Here is a 22,500-nt window from a genome sequence, read left to right as displayed (position 1 = left end):
ATAAATTCCGGTCAATGTTCATTGACGTGTTACACACATTATTCAGCTCGGTCACAACTAGGGTTGTTCCCCGTAGCGCTTAGCAGCGCAGCATCTCGTTCCACTTTTTTCAGGGAACAAGGGTTACACATGTAACCCGAGACGTTACTGTGAATATTATTTATGAATCTCACTAAATCACCTGATCACACATTGTGCTCCAAAATTAATTTGTATTTGTTTATTATTTACATCTTATTAGATATGTTGATTTGTCTGACAGTATATTAATATAATTACTCTCCTGTTTTTAGGATTGTTCATTGTTGCAGTTTTGCCAGTGTTCACAACAGCGACAAGATATAATTGGAATGTCACTTGTGGGGATCAAATGGGCTGTAAGTGTTTGAATTATGATCTGATAATTAGAAATGCATATTATGATTCATTTATTACCCACAAATGTTTGTGTCACTGTCAGTCATCATGAATTGAGGATGTTATCTATGAAGGAAAAGTGTGTCACTTATAATCCTGATTAACATTATTAATGTTCATATAGAAAATAAAATTAATGAAAATGTTCTTTCATGTGTTTCAGGTTCACCTTTGGTCAGAAGATCAGTGTGGCTCATGTTTATGTCATTAATTAATGCAGTAATTATGTATTTCTACATCATAGCACTGGAAAATGAAACCGGTACAATAATGATTTTATAAACTTTGTATATTAATTTCAACAGTCTTCATATAACTTCAGTTTACAGTTCAGTGCATTATAAAGTTAAGATACTTCTTTATAAAATCACTTTAAAGACTGTTTGACGATATAAAGTTAAAATATTGTTCCCTTTACAAAAAGCTTCACTATGATGCTGTGCTTTTGCTAAGCGCTATGGGGAACAATCCTAGTTGTAACCGAGCTGAAATAATGTGTGTAACATGTCAATGAACATTGACCGGAATTTATAGCCTCGGCTGATGTAATCATTAGATGCACCTGCGGCCAGGCTATAAATGGATATTATACAGAATAGTATAGTATTACAGAAACTTTTTTCAGAGCGATTCTGTTTATGTATGTTTTACAAACCCTGTCAAAACTTTCTTTCCTCTGTTAGGAGTTAGAATTGGTTAGACAGTGTGCAGTGAACATTTTTCTCTTTTCTCTTCTGTTTAGAAAATATTATATAGATATATAAAAAAAAATAAAAAAAAAACAAACAAAAAAAAACAGAGAATGACTGAAAGCCGCAAATGATCCCTCTATAGCTGAAGAGGACACGCATCAGTTTTTGCTCTGTTTGTTTGGGGGTAACTCAGCACTCTGCTCTCGCGTTGCAGCAGGACGGGTGCGAGCACTGCGATTTGCTTTAACAGGCAAAGTGCTTCGCACTCACCTCGTTGCTTCCGGGAGTCAGCACTCACGAACAATCCATGGGGCTCTTGCATGGATTTGGCTGAGGAGCAATAGACGGGTTTATCCCTTTCTCTCACTCTCTCCCCAAACCCAGCTGGTCCTTCACATGATCTCGAAGCGTGTTCCGACGCCTCTTCGGATCATGAGGAGGATCGTGATTCTCTTCCCGCCTCCGAGCTTTCCGTCCGTGATAAAAAATCTATGGAGGAATTGCTTGATGTTGTTACTCGTGCGGTTGCCAAATTGGACTGTCCACGCTAAAAAGAGACCCCCCAAACCCTACAAATTAGGGGATAGATTTTATCTTCCAGTCTAAGAAAGGGAACGCCTCATGAGTCCCTTCCCTTCTTTGATAACCTCCATGAAGAGCTTTTTCGCTCATGGAGGAACCCCTAAAAAATAAAAAAAATAATTAATAGTTTTCTTCCCGTGTTCACATACCCTTGACGTCATTATATTCGACTATCGTGGGTGCTGAGGTATGGGGGTATTCAGTGACGCCGCCGGTCGGAGAGATGCTTGCCGGCTATCTCTCACCTGGCTCGGCATCATCACTTAAGAAGCCCTCTCTCCCCTCAAAGCCTTGTAGGACAACCTCCACTTTAGTGGGAAGGGCGTATCAAGCAGCAGGTCAGGCTGGTGCTGCTCTGCACACTATGCTGTTTTACAGGCGTACCAGGCTGACCTCCTGGACTGGACGACCTGAGTGTGGGTTCTGCGCTTGACGAGCAAGCCTCAGACCTGCCTCGGTCCTGTCTGAAGGGAGGCTCAAAAGCAAAGCGTGGCAAGTCGTGCTCCTCCTCCCAGGGATTGGGGACAGTCTTGCCACCCTCGCCAGCCCCGAAGCAAGATCTCAGGACTATAATTTCTAGTAAGAGAAAACTCTGACGGTCTTGCGCCTAGATTAGGGGGTAGCTCCCCTCGGGATGGGGCGCGTGCTTCACTTCGAAGCCCCTCCATTCCCGCCACCTCTTCATGTTTCGGGTTGCAGAGGCTTCCGTCAAAATTGGATGTTTTCGCTGTTCCTGCATTTTATTCAGGACGCGAAACACTTGACAAGCCCTCAACAGGAAGTATTAAAATCTAATACCCATCTCAGAGATCCTGGCAGCGTGAAAACTTCTGCCAGATATATTATTTTCTGTGGGATTTATATGGGCGTCAGGATTTAATTCTCTCGCCGCTTTTCCGTGTTTCAACGGCGTGTTCTCACTACCGTAAACCAGATTTCTTTTTTATGTAAAAAAAAACAAAAACTCAAATCTCCCAGTTAAAGGGGCCATGGTATGTGTTCCCCTTCCAGAGAGAGAGTTAGGTTATTACACTAAATACTTCCCGTTTCCCATGGAGGGTGGGGGGTGGCGTCTGGCTTAGATCTTAAAGCTTGAACTACCCATGGGTGTTCAAGTCCTAGATGATGCCTATCAAGACGGTCGTGTCTCAAGCCCTACAACTCGTTTGGCTGGTCACCATCGATCTTATGACGCACTGCTATACTTCATTTACTGCATGCGTTTCCTTCTACTAAAGTTCATATTACAGAACCAGCTAACTGCCAGTTTGCTTCAGTTCTGGATTTTCTGTAGAAAGAACTGTCAGCGGGCACTTGCCTCTGCGGTTTGCCACGGCTTGGTGGGCGGGGTGCCCTCAAAGAGGCATCCTCATTATTGCCCGGGCCTACAAGGTTTCGCCAGTAGGTTTTAGGGCGCACTCTACCAGAGGGCTCTCCTCCTCTAAAACCTTGGCTAGAGGTCTCCCTCTGCAGCAAGTTTGTGATGCGGCAGGTTGTCCTCTCCACACACATTCATTAGATTTTTATTGTTTGGATGTTCTGCCACTCCAGGCTCTTATGCCCTTGAGTCGACATCTCAAGCTCATGTCTGGACAAGTTTGTGATGCGGCAGGCTGGTCCTTTCCGCTCACATTCATCAGTTTTTATGACAAGTTTGTGTTGCGATAGGGTTCTCTTCGCACACATTCATCGAACTTTATGGGTTAGATGCTTTGCTACTCCGGACTCTTATGTCCTTGAGTCGACATCTCAGCCCATGCCTAAACAAGTTTGTGATGCGGCAGGTTGTCCTCTCCGCTTACATTCATTGGACTTTTTTAGTTTGGATGTTCTGCACTCCGGGCTCTTATGCCCTTGAGTCGACATCTCAGCTCATGCCTGAACAAGTTTGTGATGCGGCAGGCTGGTCCTCTCCGCACACATTCATCAAAATGTAATGGTTTAGATGTTTATGCTACTCCGGGCTCCTATGCTCTTGAGTCGACATCTCAAGCTCATGTCTGAGACCCCTCGTGTTTTTGTGAGTACACTGCACAACCGTAGGGGTCCGGACAGCCCCCAGTGCGGCGGCGTGGGTATTGCATTCCCCATAGCGCTTAGCAAAAGCGCAGCATCATAGTGAAGCTTTTTGTAAAGGGAATGTCTCGGGTTACATGTGTAACCCTTGTTCCCTAAAAAAAAGCAGAACGAGATGCTGCACTTCTTTGCCGCACTGGGACGTCCCAGGACTGCTCTTCAAAAAGAAGTATCTGATGACACTTGGTGTCGTATCCATTTATAGCCTGGCCGCAGGTGCATCTAATGATTACATTTCATTGATGTGTTACACACATTATTCACAGCTCGGTCACAACTAGGATTGTTCCCCATAGCGCTAAGCAAAAGCGCAGCATCTCGTTTCGCTTTTTTCAGGGAACAAGGGTTACACATGTAACCCGAGACGTTTCTCCATGTCCAGATTCTGTGGGATGGGGATGTTTGATCGGGTTTCTGCAGTTACTCTGGACAATTGTGAACTTCACATGGTCATTTATTGATAGAGGTAAAGTATTGATCATCTTCTCTGTGTGATGTGTGTGTGTGTTTGTGGGTGTGAGTTTTTGTGTGTGTGTCTCTGTGTGTTTGTGTGTGTGAGTGTGTGTGTGTGTGTTTTGTGGTGAGTTTTTATATAAACTATCACTGTCATATATTAATCATTCCTTAAACTTCATCACATTTAGTTTTAATACAAATAAATTTATTAGCCTCATGTGGCCTAATTTTCTCTAAATAATGATCAAATGTGTAAATTAAACTTACAGAATTCCCCCGTCTTGTCCCTATGTACCTGTTTGGATCAGTTGGTGTTGTTTTAATAAGCGCTGTTTCACTGATGACAGAACTGATACTGAAAAAAGGTGAGTGAACAAACTGAACAGAGTAACAGAATACAGTTATTAAACTGAGCTTAAATATTTCATGGTAAAATAACTAATAAACAGATGTTAATTTATACAATACAATGTCTTCTTTACTGACTGACAGAATAGAAATTACTCATATTATCATCTCAAAGTTATTCTGATTAAATTATCCTTGTATTTATTTCTAGCCATTAAATTCATGAAAACAATAATTTGATCATTAATCAGTTTATGCTGTTCGGAAAGATTTGATTCCCCAAACACAGTGAGGAAAATATTGAAATGTGATGAATATATTTATAATATTGTATTTCCATCCTCAGTTAATGGTGAGCGTGCAGTTGGAGATCTGAGAATTGTTGTATTTTCATGTGAAAGTTTCTTGAGCTATTTCCTGCTGATTTTACTGGTATTTAAACCCTGTGAGTATAAACCAAACTTTAATAAAGACAATCAGTTTAATAAGTGTGTCTTTAAAACGTCTAGGTTACGAATGTAACCTCCGTTCCCCAATGGAGGAAACGAGACGTTGTGTCGGAGAAGCGACACTAGGGGTCTCTCTTGAGCACCGAATATACCTCTGATCTATGAAAAAAGGCTAATGAGAAGTTGGCAGTCAGTATTTGCATACCCCGCCCCCGGACATACGGGTACAAAGGCGAGGCAAATACTAGAGTTCATTCAGGATTTTTCTGAGGAGTGGAAATGGTCCGGCCACTACAGCGGCTTGGCTCAGCGACGGGGCCGGGAAGGACACAACGTCTCATTCCCTCCATCGGGGACGGAGGATACATTCGCAACCTAGACGTTCCCCTTCTGTCGCTCTCTCCACGTTGTGTCGGAGAAGCAACACTAGGGGTCCAATTTAAATCACGCCATGCGCTGAGCCGTGTACGTGGTCTGACACAGGAGCGGGCAGGTGTTTTTTACGTGCCAGACGACCAGCTGTATCAGACTACACGTACCCTTCCCCAATGCCCCACAAAAGTCATCGGAATCCTTTTGGTTACCCTGAGAGGGGAACAAGGCGACGCTTGCCAACCTGGGAACGGGCCAAGCCTGGCTGGGCCTCTTTTCTCTCTATGTTTCTCGCATAGAGCAATAGACAGCCGGGGCCCTTCCACGCACTGAGGGAAGGGGGTCTTACCCAATTTCCTATTCTTTCAGGGGGGAAAGACCCTGCGGAGACCACCACTACCCAGCTGGGGAGGTAAGGTGGTGAATACATCACATGTGTTTTTAGGTGACATGTGGAAGTGGCGCAGTGGTAGTTCCAGCCTCAGCAAGGGGGAGTTGCTACACACGGCGACCAGTGGGCAGTCGAAACGTACCCAAGAAAAACGCGGGTCCGCTCGTAAGGGGACTGTATCGCGAAAAATACACACAGGGGGAGTCCGCATAGGAGTCCTCACACTGTGGAGCACCTATTCCAGTACAGGGTAGATTTGAGTACCCGCAGTGGATTGGGTCGGCAAGTTCATCCGCCGAACTGCGGACCCATGAGGGCTAGGGAGGAATCGACCAGGGATTCGAGTTCAGTGGAGGTCCCCGACCCTCTGATGGAGGCAAGCGTGATCAGCAGGGCAGTCTTAAGAGAGAGGGCCCTGAGTCCAACTGATTCTAGCGGCTCGAAAGGAGGTCTCTGGAGGCCCGTGAGGACTACCGAGAGGTCCCAGGAGGGGAACAGGCTTGGCCGGGAGGGATTTAACCTCCGGGCGCCTCTTAGGAACCTGATGATTAAGTCGTGCTTACCAAGGGACTTGCCGTCTACTGCGTCGTGGTGGGCTGCGATAGCAGCAACATACACCTTCAAGGTGGACGGGGACAGCCTCCCCTCCAACCTCTCCTGCAGGAATAGGAGCACTGACCTAACTGCGCACCTCTGTGGGTCTTCAGCCTGGGAAGAACACCAATTTGCGAACAAGCGCCACTTCAGGGCGTAGAGCTGCCTGGTGGAAGGGGCTCTGGCTTGGTTGATCGTGTCTACGACAGTAGGTGGTAGGCCAGCTAGATCTTCCGCGTCCCGTCCAGGGACCAGAAGTGGAGTTTCCAGAGGTCTGGATGCGGATGCCAGAGCGTGCCCTGCCCCTGAGAAAGAAGGTCCTTCCTCAGGGGAATTCGCCATGGAGGGGCTGTCACGAGGAGTACGAGGTCCGAGAACCAGGCCCGGTGGGCCAATATGGAGCCACTAGTGTGACTTGCTCCTCGTCCTCCCTGACCTTGCACAGCAACTGTGCAAGAAGGCTCACAGGGGGAAATGCGTACTTACGCAGCCCGGTGGGCCAGCAGTGTGTCAGCGCTTCTGCCCTGAGGGGAGCCACTGTTCCGCCATACCAGAGCGGGCAGTGGAAGGTCTCTCGGGAGGCAAGCAGGTCTACCTGGGCCTTGCCAAATCATTCCCAAATCAGCTGGACCGACTGGGGGTGAAGCCTCCACTCTCCACTGGGCAAGCGTTGTTGTGACAGCGCGTCCGCTACCACATTGAGTTTGCCGGGGATGTGAGTGGCACGCAGCGACTCGAATGCAACCGATGCCCCAACCCGATTTGGAGGCGTCGGTAGTGACCAGGACCTGTCAGGACACCTGCCTGTAGAAAGAGACCTGGGCACTCCTGCCCGTAGAAAGCAGATTTTGAGCAGGGTTTGAGTGTTTGGCGGCATGCAGGGGTGATTATCACACGGTGCGTGCCGTGGCGCCATTCTCGTCTCGGGACTCGAGTCTGAAGCCAGTGCTGAAGCGGTCTCATATGCATCAACCCCAGCGGCGTGACTGTGGCGGAGGATGCTATATGCCCCAGGAGCCTCTGGAAGAGTTTTAGAGGGACCGTTGTGCCTGGCTTGAACTTTGTGAGGCATTTCAGCACCGACTGTGCACGCTCGTAACCGGACGCCCGCGAAGGGGGGCGGGGCCTGGCAAACTGAATTGCGTAACCCAGTCGAATGGTCCGATATAGCCAGCGTGACGGGTTGGTCAATGAAAGCCACGCCTCCAAACTCCGTGCTGGGGGGTACCAAGGGGACGAGTATTTTGAACGTACCTGGCGGGGGCTTCGCAGCAGGCAAAGCAGGTAGTGTGGCGTCGGGAGGCAAGGGTGCGTCCCGAGGCTTTGGTGCTGAGAACAAACTCAAAGCACTTACCTACCTCCGCGCCCGGAAGGGGGCAGGTTCATGACTGGAGGAGGAGGTCCGGTTGCAGGCCTCCTCTAGACTTGTCAGAACCAGCCGGCCGTGGGACAGTCGTAGGGCTGAAGGCGGACTGTGGCCGCGTCCAGCATGCCGGGACTGTTGAGGCCTGGGGCAGAGTGCCGTGAGAACGGCATTTGCGGGCCAGGTGACCCAGAGACAAAAAAGGAAATAGCTCTATTATTGAGAATGTGAGTACCACAGCCCCGTTTGAAAAAGTGTGCTTTGTCTACCTCCTCTACTGCGACCAGGTCCAGTCCATGTGTTGCGTTTCCGGACCACGAGGGTGGCCATCGCCTGTTCGAGTGCAGTTCCTGCGGCACATCAAGAACAGGACTAACCAAGTGCAAATTTTGAGTCCTGAGTGCCTTGGCCCGGTGGACTTGCAAGAGGGGGCCATGGCGTGCAGGGGGGGAGTGGTCTGGGACCGCTCTGCCGCCGAGGGTAGTGAGAGCGGAGGAGCGAGGAAGCTTGGCTTGCTCAGCTCGTCATGCACGTCCGGGAAAAAAGAAACCTGGAGGGGGTGCATGGCTGTGAGCGGCGCACATGCCTGTGGAACCAATCAAATAGCCGTGAGGGGGATGGGATTTTCCGGTCCAACCTCGCGCTTGCGGTACCCGGGGAAGCATATCGGACCTCTGTTCATCAGGCTCAGACTGGGCGCGCAGACCCGAAGGTGGCGGCGCAGACGAGCCATCAACATCAGACGCCGCTGTGACGCTCTCCGATGCAGCGGTGATTATCGTCATCCAATTCCGGGATCTCAAGGGACCGGAAGGCCGGCCGTAAAGTGGGCCGCACTCATCCCGAGCTCAGATGGGAGCAAGAAAGCGTGCCGGGGAGGCGGGTGGTTCTCGGGTATTGCGCCATCAATCCAACAGCATGCAGAGCGTCAGAGGTCTACTGGAACTGGTGTGATCTCACTCGAACAGCATGCACAACCATCCGGCTTTTTATTTGCCTCACCTTTGTACCCGTATGTCCAGGGGCGGGGTATGCAAATACTAGCTGCCAACTTCTCATTGGCCTTTTTTCATAGATCAGAGGTATATTCGGTGCTCAAGAGAGACCCCTAGTGTCGCTTCTCTGACACAACGTGGAGAGATCGACAGAAGGGGAACTGTTATTTATTTTGTTCTTTACAGGAAATATTTGCGTTATTTATCAGACATAATTCAACTGTTTTTATGGTTATCAATAAGAAACACTTCCACATGTTCAGTTGGATCTAAAGCTGATATTTAAAGGTGTCTGTGATATATCTGTGATCATCTGATGTATTTGATCTGTAACTGAGACTGATCAATCTCTAAATAATACACTAAATATATTTTTTCACACAGCGATCAAAACCTGTCAGCAGTCATGTCAGGTTAGTATCACATTACTTTAAGACTTGCAATTTCAGGAGAATGTTTCACTTATTAAAAGTTCACTTAGTCATTTTCTGTTGATGTTGTTGATGTCAGTGTTCTTGGACTTCATAATGACACCTGTCAGTGAGATGTTTTTAGTTACTGATGTCTTAGTTGAAACAGGCCTGTCCCATTAGCAGCAGTAAATGTCACATATCATTTATTCAATAACACAGAATAACAAATAGAAGGGTGAAGTGGTTTCCAACTGGTCATGCGAAACTCCTTTTACTAGACCATTGATATGAATGGAGTCTGATTGCACCTTTAATATCTGTCCAAAAGCATAAAGATGTTGTTTAAATATTGTTTAAAATGTTTGTCTCATCCTAAACACAGAATGCAGCAAGAGCAAGATCTCGTCGAACTCAAGACGCCAGATCAAACCAGAATGAGAACCAAAGTTCTCAAGTGAGTATTTTATAAATAAAGTTTAATTAAGTTTATCAACAGTTTTATTGACTTTAGGGAATAATTCACCCAAAAGTGAAAATTCTCTCATTTATTCACCATTGTGTCATCTCAAACTCATATGACTCTCTTTCTCTGTGAAACACAAACAAAGATATTTTGATGGAGATATGAGGTGAATATATTCATACAATGCAACTGAATGGTGTCCAGAACTTTCAAGCTCCAAAAAGCACATAAAGGCAGCATAAATGTAATCCATAAGACTCCAGAAGTTGAACGCATGTCTTCTGCAGCGATAAAGACCAAAATAAAACTTATTTTTCACTGTTCATCTTGCCATTGCAATCTCTAGACACGATCATGATTTCAATGTCGATTACATTTCTGATGTCGCCATCTAATGTGCATGCATCAAGCAGCAGGAAGTGTAATCGAGCTTGAAATCATGATCACCAAGAAGACTGCTGATGTCAAGATGGCCAGTGAAAAAGGAGTTTTATTTTGGTCTTTATCGCTGCAGAAGACATGGGTTCAACTTCTGGAGTCTTATAGATTACAGTCTTATAGATAGCCTTAGTTTAGGCTGCCTTTATGTGCTTTTTGGAGCTTGAAAGTTCTGGACACCATTCACTTGCATTGTATGAATATATTCACCTCATATCTCCATCAAAATATCTTTGTTTGTGTTTCACAGAGAAAGAGAGTCATATGAGTTTGAGACGGCACAATGGCACAAATTATTCTCTAAAGTCAATAAAACTGTTGATAAACTTAGTTAATTAAACTTTATTTATCAACTTGATCTGGCGTCTTGAGTTCGATGAGATCTTGCTGATAACATAATGGTAGAAAACAATGAGAGAATTATAATATTTGGGTAAATATTTAATTAAGGTTTATACTTAACCTGCAATAAAAGGAAACTACATGATATTGATCAGTTTCCAATAGCAGAGAGATGTTGTGTAGATCAGTGGTTCTTCATGTCTCCATTATTTGACACAAATATATTCTGGTTACGGAGATTCTAAAGAGCAAATGATTGAAATGAATGATGCTGCATAAAGAGACATTCAGCATGTGCAGTGCTGTGATACTCACAATCATTGATGTAGATACTGAATAAAATACATGATGTGTCTTTCACTCAGAATGCAGCAGGATCTGATGAAACTCCAGTCGCTGGATCAAACCAGAACCAGAACTCAGTAGAAATGAATCCTCTACTACAGACGCATGATCAGGAGGCTGGACAGAGAAAAGAGAAGCTCAGAAGATACTCAGTCTGATTCAGTTGAGACACAAACATAATCAACAATGAGAGAAAACAAATGATGTCAAACACTTGTACATGTTTACTCAAACTCTTATGAGTGCTGACAAACTGAAACTTCAGTGATGTCCTTCAGTTCAAAACATACAGACTATTATTTATATTGTGAGCTTTTATATTATACATTGTTTTTTATGTTTTCTCCTTTTTGAGAAGAGCTGTAAATAAATGCAGACTGTGTTTAAGTAATTGTGTAATAAAACTGCTTGTTTTGCTTGTAAATCAGTTGCTCTGTTTTCATACTTGTGTTAGACATTGTGCTTTGACCATATGAAAATAAATGTGCGGTCCATGTAAAGTCTTGTAAAGTCTATTATGATTTTATTTTGTATTTTTTTAAATAAGTACTTGCACTTAAAGGAGTAATAATTACAAGTTCAATAGAAGTTCGACTCGATCGACACAAATAATAATTGCAGTGGTAATGGGGCAGTGGTGGCTCAGTGGTTGAGGCTCAGGGTTAAAGTCAAGCCCCAGCACCACCAAGATGCCACTGTTGGGCCCTTGAGCAAGGCACTTAACTCCAGGTTGCTCCGGGGGGATTGTTCCTGTAATAAGTGCACTGTAAGTCGCTTTGGATAAAAGCGTCTGCCAAATGCATAAATGTAAATAATTCAATAATAACTTGTCCCTTGTTTTCTTGGGGGATACAGTGAGACACTTACACTGGAAATGAAAGGGGGCCAATTTATTTGGAGGGTTTGAAGGCAGAATTGTGAAGCTTCTAATTTTATAAAACCACTTTCATCAGTTCTTCTGTTAAAAGTTGTGTATTATTTGAGTTGTTTAAATCATTGTTTTTACAGCATTATTTCACAATGGCAATGAAGTTGTAAAACTGGATCTGACTTTACACAGAAAAGGTTACTGAGGGATTTTATCACACTTAAAACATGTACACACACATATTATTTGCGTCTTGTGGATATAACATTTTTAGTCAGTTTTTTACATAGTTTAATAAATATGTCTATGCTTTGTGTTTGAACGGATGCTTTTGATTTCCAGTGGTGCTGAAATGCTGCCTCTCGATGTTTTACAGGATCATTACTCTTTCCTTCATGTTTGCTGAAAACTGTAGTTACTATGAGCTTTTTCATCATAATTATAATCTTGTTATTTCAGCATGTATCCAGTTGTATCAAGTCAACATTTATTTAAAGAGCACGTTTAAAAACAACAGAAGTTGACACAAAGTGCTTTACAGATCAATCAAATAAAAATACAATGACTAACTTATATACAAACAAAAAGGAAATAATAACAATAAATACATAGATACAAATAAAAACGTCTAGTTTACATATTTAACCTCCGTTACCTGATGGAGGGAACGAGCCGTCGTGTCGAAGAAGGGACACTAGGGGTCTCTCTTGAGTCCTGAATATGCCTCTGATGCATGAAAAAAGGCCAATGAGAAGTTGGCAGACAGTATTTGCATACCCCGCCCCCGGACATATGGGTATAAAGGCAAGGAAATACTATGAGTTCATTCAGGATTTTTCTGAGGAGCCGGGAGTGTCCGGTCACCTCAGTGGCTCGGCTCAGCGACGTGGTCGGGAGTACACGACGTCTCGTGTCCATCAGGGAACGGAGGTTACATACGTAATCTAGATGTCGTGTTGAAGAAGTGTATGTGTACTGCTGACACAGGAGTGTGCAGGTATTTCACGTGCCAGGACAACCAGCTGTGTCAGACTGTACGTACCCTTCCCCAATGCCCCATAAAAGACATCGGAATCCTTCTAGTTACCCAAGCAGGGGAACGAGGTGACACTTGCCAACCTAGCGATGGGCCGAGCATAGCCGGGCCTCTTTTCTCTCTATGTTAGAGCCAAACGGCTGGGGCCCTTACCGCATCATGGGAAGGGGGTCTTACCCAGTTTCCTATTCTTTCAGGGGGGAAAGACCCTGCGGAGACCACACCTGCCCAGGAAGGGGGAGGTAGTGTGGCAAAACACATCACATGGACCTCTTCGGTCACATGTAGGAAAGAATGGTGCAGTTGTAGATCCAGCCTTGAGGAGGGGGGAGTTGCTACAACATGGCGACTGGAGGGCAGCGGGAACTGCCTAAGGGAGATGCTGGTCCGCTTGTAAGGGGACCGTACCGCGGAAAATACACACAGAAGGAGTCCGTGTAGGAGGCCTGATCTGTGGATCACCTTTCCCAGTGCAGGGTAGATTTGAGATACCCACAGTGGATTGGGTCGGTGAATTCCTCCGCAGAATTGCGGACCCACAGGGCTAGGGAGGAGTCATCCAGGGAGCCGAGTGAGTGGGATCTCCTGGGAGGGAAAAGCACACTGTTTTACCTCGGCCGAGGGAAAGGGCGCTGGGCACAAGCAATTCACCCAGTCAGACCATCAGCGTGTACCGTGTTCTACCAGCTCGAACCTGAGAAAACACGGGACGAGACTGACTCAACCCTGAAGTTGTAAAACCTCGCAAAGGTATTGGGTGTTGCCCAATATGTCCTAGCCAGTGCCCCAGAGGACGCAGAACTTCTTGTTGCGTGTGCTTGAACCCGCAAGTGTGGGGGGGGGGCAAGGCCTGGGTGTGGTAGGCCAACAGGATAGCGTCCACCAGCCAGTGGGAGAGCCTCTGTTTGGAGACAGCGTTCCCTTTCCGCTGTCCGCCAAAGCAGACAAAGAGCTGCTCAGAATGCCTGAAGTCCTGCGTGCGGTCCACGTAGGTTTGTAAGTCACGTACCGGGCACAGCAACGAAGGGGCTGGGCCTGCCTCCTCCAGGGGCAGCGCTTGCAGGTTCACTACCTGGGCACGTAGCCCGGTCGCGGTCATAGGATCACATGTGTGTCTGCCGGACTGAACTCCAGGCAAGTGTTGCTGACGGAGAATGCGTGCAGATCCCCGACCCTCTTGATGGAGTTGAGCGCGATCAGCAGGGCCGTCTTAAGGGAGACGGCCTTGAGTCCGGCTGATTCTAGCGGCTCGAAGGGGGATCTCTGAAGACTGGCGAGGACCACCGAGAGATCCCAGGAGTGGAACAGGCTTGGCCGGGAGGGATTTAACCTTCGGGCACCTCTTAGGAACCTGATAACTAAGTCGTGCTTACCCAGAGACTTGCCGTTTACTGGGTCGTGGTGAGCTGCGATAGCGGCAACATACACCTTCAAGGTGGAAGGGGACAGCCTCCCTTCCAACTTCTCCTGTAGAAATAAGAGCACTGACCTAACTGCACACCTCTGTGGGTCTTCAGCCCAGGAAGAACACCAATTTGCGAACAGGCGCCACTTTAGGGAAAAGTTGCCTTGTAGAGAGGGCCCTGGCTTGGTTGATCATGTCTACGACGGTAGGTGGTTGACCAGCTAGATCTTCTGCGTTCCGTCCAGGGGCCAGACGTGGAGGTTCCAGAGGTCTGGGCGCAGATGCCAGAGCGTGCCCCGTCCCTGAGAAAGAAGGTCCTTCCGCCAGGGAGGGGCTGTCGCGAGGAGTACGAGGTCCGAGAACCAGGCCCGGGTGGGCCAGTAAGGTGCCACTAGGGTGACATGTTCCTCATCCTCCCTAACCTTGCACAGCACCTGTGCAAGAAGGCTCACTGGGGGAAATGCATACTTGCATAGCCCAGAGGGCCAGCTGTGTGCCAGTGCGTCTGCCCCGAGGGGAGCCTCTGTTCGGGCATACCAGAGCGGTCAGTGGAAGGTCTCTTGTGAGGCACACAGGTCTACCTGGGCCTTGCCGAACCGATCCCAAATCAGCTGCATCACCTGTGGGTGGAGCCTCCACTCTCCGCCAGGCAAGCGTTGTCGTGACAGCACATCCGCTACCACATTGAGGTTGCTGGGGATGTGAGTGGCACGCAGCGACCTGAGTCAGTGCTGGCTCCAAAGGAGGAGACAATGGGCAAGTCGTGACATGTGGCGGGAGAATACGCCGCCGTGGCGATTTATGTACGCTACCGTGGTGGTGCTGTCTGACCTGATTAAGACATGTTTATCCCGAACTAACGGGAGAAACTTCCTCAGGGCAAAGAAAACCGTCAACACCTCTAGGCAATTGCTATGCCAGCGCAGCGGGGCCCCTTTCCAACGGCCCGCAGCTGCGTGCCCGTTGCACACGGTGCCCCAACCCAATTTGGAGTTATCGATCATGACCAGGACACATCAGGACACCTGCTGCAAGGGTACTCCTGCCCGAAGAAAGCAGAGGTCTTTCCAGGGTTTGAGTGTTCGGCAGCAGGCGGGGGTGACTATCACATGGTGCGTGCCGTGGTGCCATGCTCGTCTCGGGACGCGAGTCTGAACCCGGTGCTGAAGCGGTCTAATATGCATCAACCCCAGTGGCTCGACCGCCGTTGAGGATGCCATATGTCCCAGGAGCCTCTGGAAAAGTTTTAAAGGAACCGTTGTGCCTGGCCTGAAGGAGGCGTGGCATTTCAACACTGACTGAGCACGCTCGTTGGTTAGTCGTGCCGACATTGAGACTGAGTCTAAATCTATGCCGAGAAAAGAGATGCTCTGAACCGGGGTGAGCTTGCTCAGTTGACCTGAAGCCCCAAACGGCTGGGGTGTCTAAGCACCTGGTCTCTGTGAGCACATAATAACTCTAAGGAGTGGGCCAGGATGTGCCAGTCGTCAAGGTATTTAAGTATGCGGATGCCGGCTTCTCGGAGCGGGGCAAGGGTGCTTTGGTGAAGACGCGAGGGGACAGAAACACGCGTCCTTCAGGTCTACCGCTGCAAACCAATCTAGATGCTGGATGCAAGTTAAGATGTGTTTTTGTGTGAGCATTTTGAATGGGAGTTTGTGCAAAGCCCGGTTGAAAATTCTCAAGTCCAAGATCGGTCGTTAGCTGTCGTCTTTCTTGGGCACAATGAAGTAAGGGCTGTAGAGACCCTTCTAAATTTCAGTTGGAGGGACAGGCTCTTTTGCGTCTTTGAGTAAATGGGTAGCGATCTCCGCACGCAGGGATTTGGCATGCTCGCCATGTACTGCGGTTAAGTGGACACCCGTGAAGGGGGGCAGAGGCCTGGCAAACTGAATTGCGTAACCAAGTCAGATGGTCCGGGCCAGCCAGCATGACGGATTGGGAAGTGAAAGCCATGCATCCAAGCACCATGCTAAGGGCACCAAGGGGACGATTATTTTGGACGTAACCGGCGGGGCTTCGCAGCGGGGCGGAACAGGTAATACGGCGTCGGGAGGCAGTGAAGCGTCCCAAGGCTCTGGTGCTGAGAAAAGACTCAAAGCACTTACCTTGCTCCGTGCACCCGGCAGGGGGCGGGTTTGTGACTGAGGAGGAGGGACCGTGTCCAGCGTGCCGGGACTGTTGATGTGTGGCGGCAGAGTCCCGTGAGAATGGCATTTGCGGGCCAGGTGACACAGAGACAAAGGAAATAGCTCTGTTATTGAGAATATGGGTACTGCAGCCACGACTAGGATGCTCTCAGCGAGCAAACGGGGCATGACCCATGGCGGCAGGCATGCGGCGGGGCAGGATGTGAGAGATTGCCTCCGTCTGTTTCTTCACCGCGGAGAACTGCTGGGTAAAGTCCTTGACGGTGTCGCCAAAAAGGCCAAACTGGGAGACAGGGGCGTTGAGAAAGCATCTCGACCAAGTTCAGCCATTGATGATGTTCCTGGACCACGAGCGTGGCCATCGCCTGCCCGAGTGACTGCGGCACATCGGGATCAGTGCCACCCATGTGCAGATCTTTAAGCACCTTGACCTGGTGGAATTGCAGGAGGGCCATGGCATGCAGGGCGGAAGCGGCGTGTCCGGCGGCGCTATAGGCTTTAGCAGTCAGTGTAGACGTCATCCTACAGGCCTTGGAGGTGAGCACAGGGCAACCTCGCCAGGTGGTCGTGTTTCCGGGGCACAGGTGGAGCGCAACAGCCCTATCCACCTGGGGAATCACCGAGTGGAGAGCGGCGCCCTCCACGTAGACATCAGCTCATCATGCACTTCTGGGAAAATGAGACCGGGGGTGTGTGCGGCTTTGAGCGGCGTGGTGTTCTCAGGAACCAATCATCCAGCCGCGATGGCTGTGGGGAGGACGGAGGGTTCCATCCCAGCCCCACGCTAGCGGCGGTCTGGGCAAGCATATCGGACATCTGCGCGTCCGCCTCAGCCTGGGCGTGCTGGCCCGAAGGCGGCAACCCAGGGGAGTCGTCTGCGTCAGACGCTGCGCTCTCCGATGCAGCGGCGAGCTCATCCACTTCTTGCTCTAGAGGATAGGCAGGCCGGCCGTGAGGCGATCCGCTGTTGCCTTGAGCACGGACGGGAGTCAACGAGTGTGCCGAGGGAAGGGTGGTCCGAGGGGGCTGACCCGGCGGAGCAGCACCCACTGCCATCCCCAGATCGCCTCCAGTGCCAGCGGCATCATCCTCAATCCTGTGGGAAGGAGTGATGCGGGGGGCGGCTGGAGTGGCGTGCTTTCTGTTGAAAGCGAGCCGTGACCGCAACGGTACCATGGTCATGCTCTCACAGTGAGAGCATGAGCCATCCACAAACGCTGCCTCGGTGTGATCGCAACCCAGACACATGAGACAACACCTGTGGCCGTCTGAAGCGGAGAGCACTCTACCGCATCCAGGAACTACACAGGGGTGGAATGGCACTTTATAAAACGCGTCCTGAAAAGGATGTTCAATGCCGCTGTGTATTGCTCTTTTAGAGGAAAATACTCTTTTACAGAGAAAATCACTCTTTCAGAATTAAAACAAAACAATCTAAATTTGCACTGTCGAAGCACCCAGGGGCAAACTGCACTGCCGTGCAGAGAAGTGGAAAAGCCATTGATGTGCACCGCAGATCCAACAGCAAGCAAAGCGTCAGAGGAACAGGAACAGGTGTGTAACTCGCAGCTGACTGCAAACACGAACAAGAAAATTTCTGAATGAACTATTTCCTCGCCTTTATACCCATATGTCCGGGGGTGGGGTATGCAAATACTGTCTGCCAACTTCTCATTGGCCTTTTTTCATGCATCAGAGGCATATTCGGCACTCAAGAGAGACCCCTAGTGTCGCTTCTTCGACACGACATCGAAGTGAGCAACAGACGGGGAACTGCATCAAGTGTTAACCAAATATAACTTATTAAAAATTCCTCTTCAAATGCAAAAGAATATAAATACGTTTTCAAAGAGGATATAAAAATGGCTATTGATGAAGCTGACATCACAAGGTAAGGGAGACTATTCCAGAATTTAGGACCTACCACAGGGATGGCACGATCACCCTTAGATCTATAGCGACAACGAGGAACATTCAAAAGAAGTGGAGGAGAACACCTGAGTGCTCTGGTGGGGGAGTAAGGGACTAGAAGATCACTGATGTATTTGGGTGTGAGATCAGATAGATCCTTGTAAACATAAAGCAGAATTTTTAAATCAACCCTGAATTTTACGGGAAGCCAGAGACTCTAATACAGGGGATGTGATCCCTCTTTCTTGACCCTGTCAAAAGTCTAGCTGCTGCATTTTGAACCAGCTGTAGGTGGGATAATGCCGTTTGAGGGAGGCCGATTCCCAGTCGGTTACAATAGTCTAACCAGGTCTTTGCTGGAAAGAAAATGATTATAGATAGATCTCAGGTGGAAAAAGTTACCCTTGACAACGGCACTAATTTTCTGATTAAAAGTAATGATGAATCTAAAATCACTCTAAGACTCCTCACATGATCATGTACATTCAACGACAGAGGACCAAACTGGGCAACCAGGCCAGGAAAGAGGACATGGAGGGACCTAAAATCAGAACTTCAGTTTTGCTTTCGTTTAATTGTAAAAAACTATTTGCCAGCTAATGTTTAATATCTTTGAAGCAATTTAGGATATTATCAAATGAACACTTCTTGTCTAAGCTCACTGGTGAGTAAAATTGGGAATCATTAGCATAACAGTAACAGGATATGCTGTACTTAAGGAAAATAGAGTATAGACAAGTCAAATAATGAAGGGTGCTTGGATGCCAACCCTACACTTGAGACCATTGAGAAGAATGTTATGCCCGATAGTGTCGAATGCGGCACTCAGATATAATAAAACTAAGACAACATAAGAGCCTGAATTCATGAAGAGAAAAATGTCATTAGTAACCTTTGAGCGATGCAGATTCAGTGCTGTGCAAGAGTCAGAAATATGTCTAACATGTGAAATGTATTTAGATCGGAATAAAGCTGCAAATAGTAAAAAAGCTCATACTGAAATATGTAATTGCAGTCTTTTTGATATTGAAATAGGCATTTGATACTTAACGGAGGGAGAGACTTTTGGTTAAATTGGATAAAATTGGAATAGCTGGAAAAATTTATAATTAGGGACTAGAATTGTTTTATTTGAACGAACATTTCGGGTAAGAATTGGAGAGGAACTATCAGCTTCATGTGATATGTTAAATGGGACCCCTCATGGCAGTGTATTTAGCCCAATTTTGTTTAAATGAATGATTAATGATATGTTTGACCAAGTTAAACCAGATATGGGAATGGCTCTATATGTGGATGATGGATCAATAAGGAAAAGAGGCAGGAATCTAATAAATGTAGTTAAAAGGGTTCAGGAGGCAATAAGAGATGATGAGGAATGGTCTTTGGATAGGGGGTTACAGTTTTTGGTCCCAAAGACTCAATCTGTGATCGTTACAAGGAAAAAGATTGGATCAAATGATTGGAGGGAATAGAAGGGAAGAGGTGATATTTTCCAGATTAAGATTGGGGCATACAGGATTGAATTCTACTCTGGCAATAATGGGTAAGCGTGAGAATGGTTGTGTGGAGAATATGGTGTTCTGGAAACTGTGGAACATGTATATTTATACATATGAGGTATATTGAAGTAGTCTATTTAGTAGTATAAACAGTAGACCAGTAAAGGCTTTGGATGTTTTGGGAATACACGGGTAAATAGGGCACTTTTGTATTTTTACAGAACACTGGATTAGGGTGCAGAATATAATGTGTATGGATGGTAGAGCTTTGCCCTGCTCTGGAGTTTGAGGAGCTCAGTGTGAAATCTGGAGGAGCTGAACACGCAGCGCCAGCTGAAGACTGGACTCTGATTTTCTCACAAAACTATTGCAATGCAGATACATCACCCATGCAAGATGCATATTGTACAGTATGTGGCGGTTATACTCATAAGGAGTGAATGGCCATTAAACAAGAAGAAGGAGAACTCTCTCTCTCCTCCACACATCCAGCATTTCCAGGATGAGTTGATGATTATTTTGCACTAGATTTTTCTCAATTTTCCTTTGTTTAAATAAATAATGTTTAAGTCTAAATGGTAGTTTGTTCTCCTTTGGCTTTGAGCCATGTCACAACATGAGTTTGAAAATTGAGCTTCAATGTAGATGGTCATGATAAACATCTATGACTGTTTGATCCTTCACATAAGTTAAACTCTCAATATTCCAGGCAGTGAAGATGCTGAGAGTTTTTGTATTGATGTTGAATGGAGAATCCCGAAACTGTATTGGACTCCTCAGTATTGGAAGTTTCCTGACCTAACAACGGCAGTGTATTTGGTCAAATAAAGCCTCTGAGTTCACTGTTGGTTGGATGTTGCATGCATAAATGATAAGTCATTAATTCCTTCATCCTTTTTCATAGTTTGCCGAAACTTTAGTCCATGTTAATTCCTGCTGAAAAGAAACTATTTCCACACAGGTGTATAAAATGCACCTGCCACAGCCTGGAACCACAGAAAACTGAGACAAACTGACAAACTATGCTCTTACTGTCATTGAAGTGGTTGTGGAGAGTAGAGAGTATAATAGACGAGACCGGGGAGCAGCTGTCACATTATTCACAATTTTGAATAAGCTACACCACCAATATTTTGTCACATAAGAGGTACATTTGTCTGTTAGGTACTCATACCAAGAAAATATTTCTACCATGTTAATATTTAAATATATTTCATATAAACCATTGTAACAAACTGAAGTTCTTAAGTACACACACACACACACACACACACACACACACACACACACACACACACACAACAACAACAGTTAGTTTCGTTTCTCGAATCTGATTGGACGAGAGATGTTCACGAGCACTCGGACGCTTCACTGTGTGTGTATCACTCCGCTTGTGTTTGTGCATTACTAATCTAAAGTGTAATTATTTACGTCCACATTTATTCTGTTTGCATTATCATTTCAGATTATTTATTTCCCCCTATAATAGCACTGAAGATGGCGCTGATGTAATGGACCAGATGGCACGACTGCACTCGGTAAAGGGTGGATCCTGTCACTGACCTGTAACTGTGTTTTACAACGTCTTGAACCTGCAATTAATGCACACATTCTGTACAAACAGTGCATGAACCATCAGCAGAAAGTCATTTATCCTTGAGCTGGTAAAGGAGATTTGTGCGTATCTAAAAATGGCAAAGGCAGCAGGTGTAGCAGCACAGAAGAGACTTTTCCTCTAACCCTTCCTCACATGCCAAAAGCAGACAACAGTTCCACCTTTCGCGCTATTTTGTTATCGACAAAGTGAAAATGCGGGAAATAAACTGCGACATTTGCCGCCTTCTGCCCGTTTCCATTCAAATGTACATTTTCTGAAGAAGCAGTAAATACGACCCGAGTTAAAGATGATTAGAAATATATATTTAAATATATATATTTTTCGTTTTGTAATTTAATTTATTTCATACAGGGGATTTTGCCGGCATTTTTTCAACAGTAAATCTAAACAATAATTTAATATAATTGGGCTGTAAGTGTTTAAAAAAGCACTGATGATTTTCTCCTGTATTGGTGGGAACAGTTGTTTATGTGTTCTCACCGGGCGTGAATGAAGCAATGCTGTTTTTCACAAATTTGTCAAATATCTCAGATATCTTCAAATCTATCTGTCACAAGGTGTCAGTTCTCCTGTTCTTCTCATCAAAGCGCAGATAGCACATGAGTGTCCAAATTAATTAGACCAAAAGTCCCCCTGTGTTGCCGCCCAAATGACACAGTGAGCTTCAGGCAATCTGTGCGGCTTTATAGCTCTCGATACAATGATCATAATAGCGCCGCAGATGCGCGTCTGGTTTGATGTGTGCGCAGTGATCTCAATGAAAGCGCTTCTCAAAAACATGCACATTCATAGTGTGCCTCATTTCCCAATAACTGCTGATCTTAGCTGTTATAAGATCATTTTCTACGAGCGATTTTATGAACCTTCGTTATTTTTTATGTGCAAGAGTGAGCACCCGCAAAATGCGACGAGACTCACTCCAGTTCACGAGCTCCTCTCCAAATGTATTTCAGACGCGAGTCATTTTGCTCATCTACCTGCAAAAGAAATGCTGACGTGTTTGAAGAAACACACTTTATTATATTTTTAAGAACAGACAAAAGAAAAGATGTCAATGCTCGTGTCTGATTCACTGTTCAGATGGTGCAACGGGACCCTGTCTCGTGAAACTTTGTATTAAATAAACAAAGACGAAGGTGATTAAATCAAAAGGTAATACAAGACACGTTCGTTGTTTGCAATTTTCACCTGTTGCCGCATAATGATACTTGCGTGATGGCAAATGGAGCCGGTAAATGTTTGGATATGTGCAGGTGGTTTTATAGATGATTTTT

At 46.4% G+C, this 22,500-nt stretch overlaps 1 protein-coding gene across 4 annotated transcripts in view; it reads left to right on the top strand.

Annotated features, from left to right (window-relative positions):
- Positions 1 to 22,500, top strand: part of LOC127647776 (uncharacterized) — a 417,720-nt gene that overhangs the window by 65,452 nt on the left and 329,768 nt on the right. The window contains exons 10-16 of one of the 4 annotated variants that reach the window (XM_052132241.1): positions 294 to 377; positions 581 to 679; positions 4,150 to 4,233; positions 4,493 to 4,588; positions 4,918 to 5,016; positions 9,120 to 9,148; positions 10,757 to 11,245. The exons of the other annotated variants lie outside the window; for them this stretch is intronic. Of the exons in view, the coding sequence (XP_051988201.1) occupies positions 294 to 377; positions 581 to 679; positions 4,150 to 4,233; positions 4,493 to 4,588; positions 4,918 to 5,016; positions 9,120 to 9,148; positions 10,757 to 10,894 (629 nt within the window). The 3' untranslated portion in view covers positions 10,895 to 11,245. Of the gene's footprint in view, positions 1 to 293; positions 378 to 580; positions 680 to 4,149; positions 4,234 to 4,492; positions 4,589 to 4,917; positions 5,017 to 9,119; positions 9,149 to 10,756; positions 11,246 to 22,500 lie in introns of those variants that run through there. 4 annotated transcript variants of the gene reach the window in all.

The sequence above is a fragment of the Xyrauchen texanus genome, chromosome 8, assembly GCF_025860055.1.
Source record: "Xyrauchen texanus isolate HMW12.3.18 chromosome 8, RBS_HiC_50CHRs, whole genome shotgun sequence".
Taxonomy (NCBI): domain Eukaryota; kingdom Metazoa; phylum Chordata; class Actinopteri; order Cypriniformes; family Catostomidae; genus Xyrauchen; species Xyrauchen texanus.
Note: the sequence above shows the minus strand (reverse complement) of the source record. Positions and strands in the feature narration are given on the sequence as shown.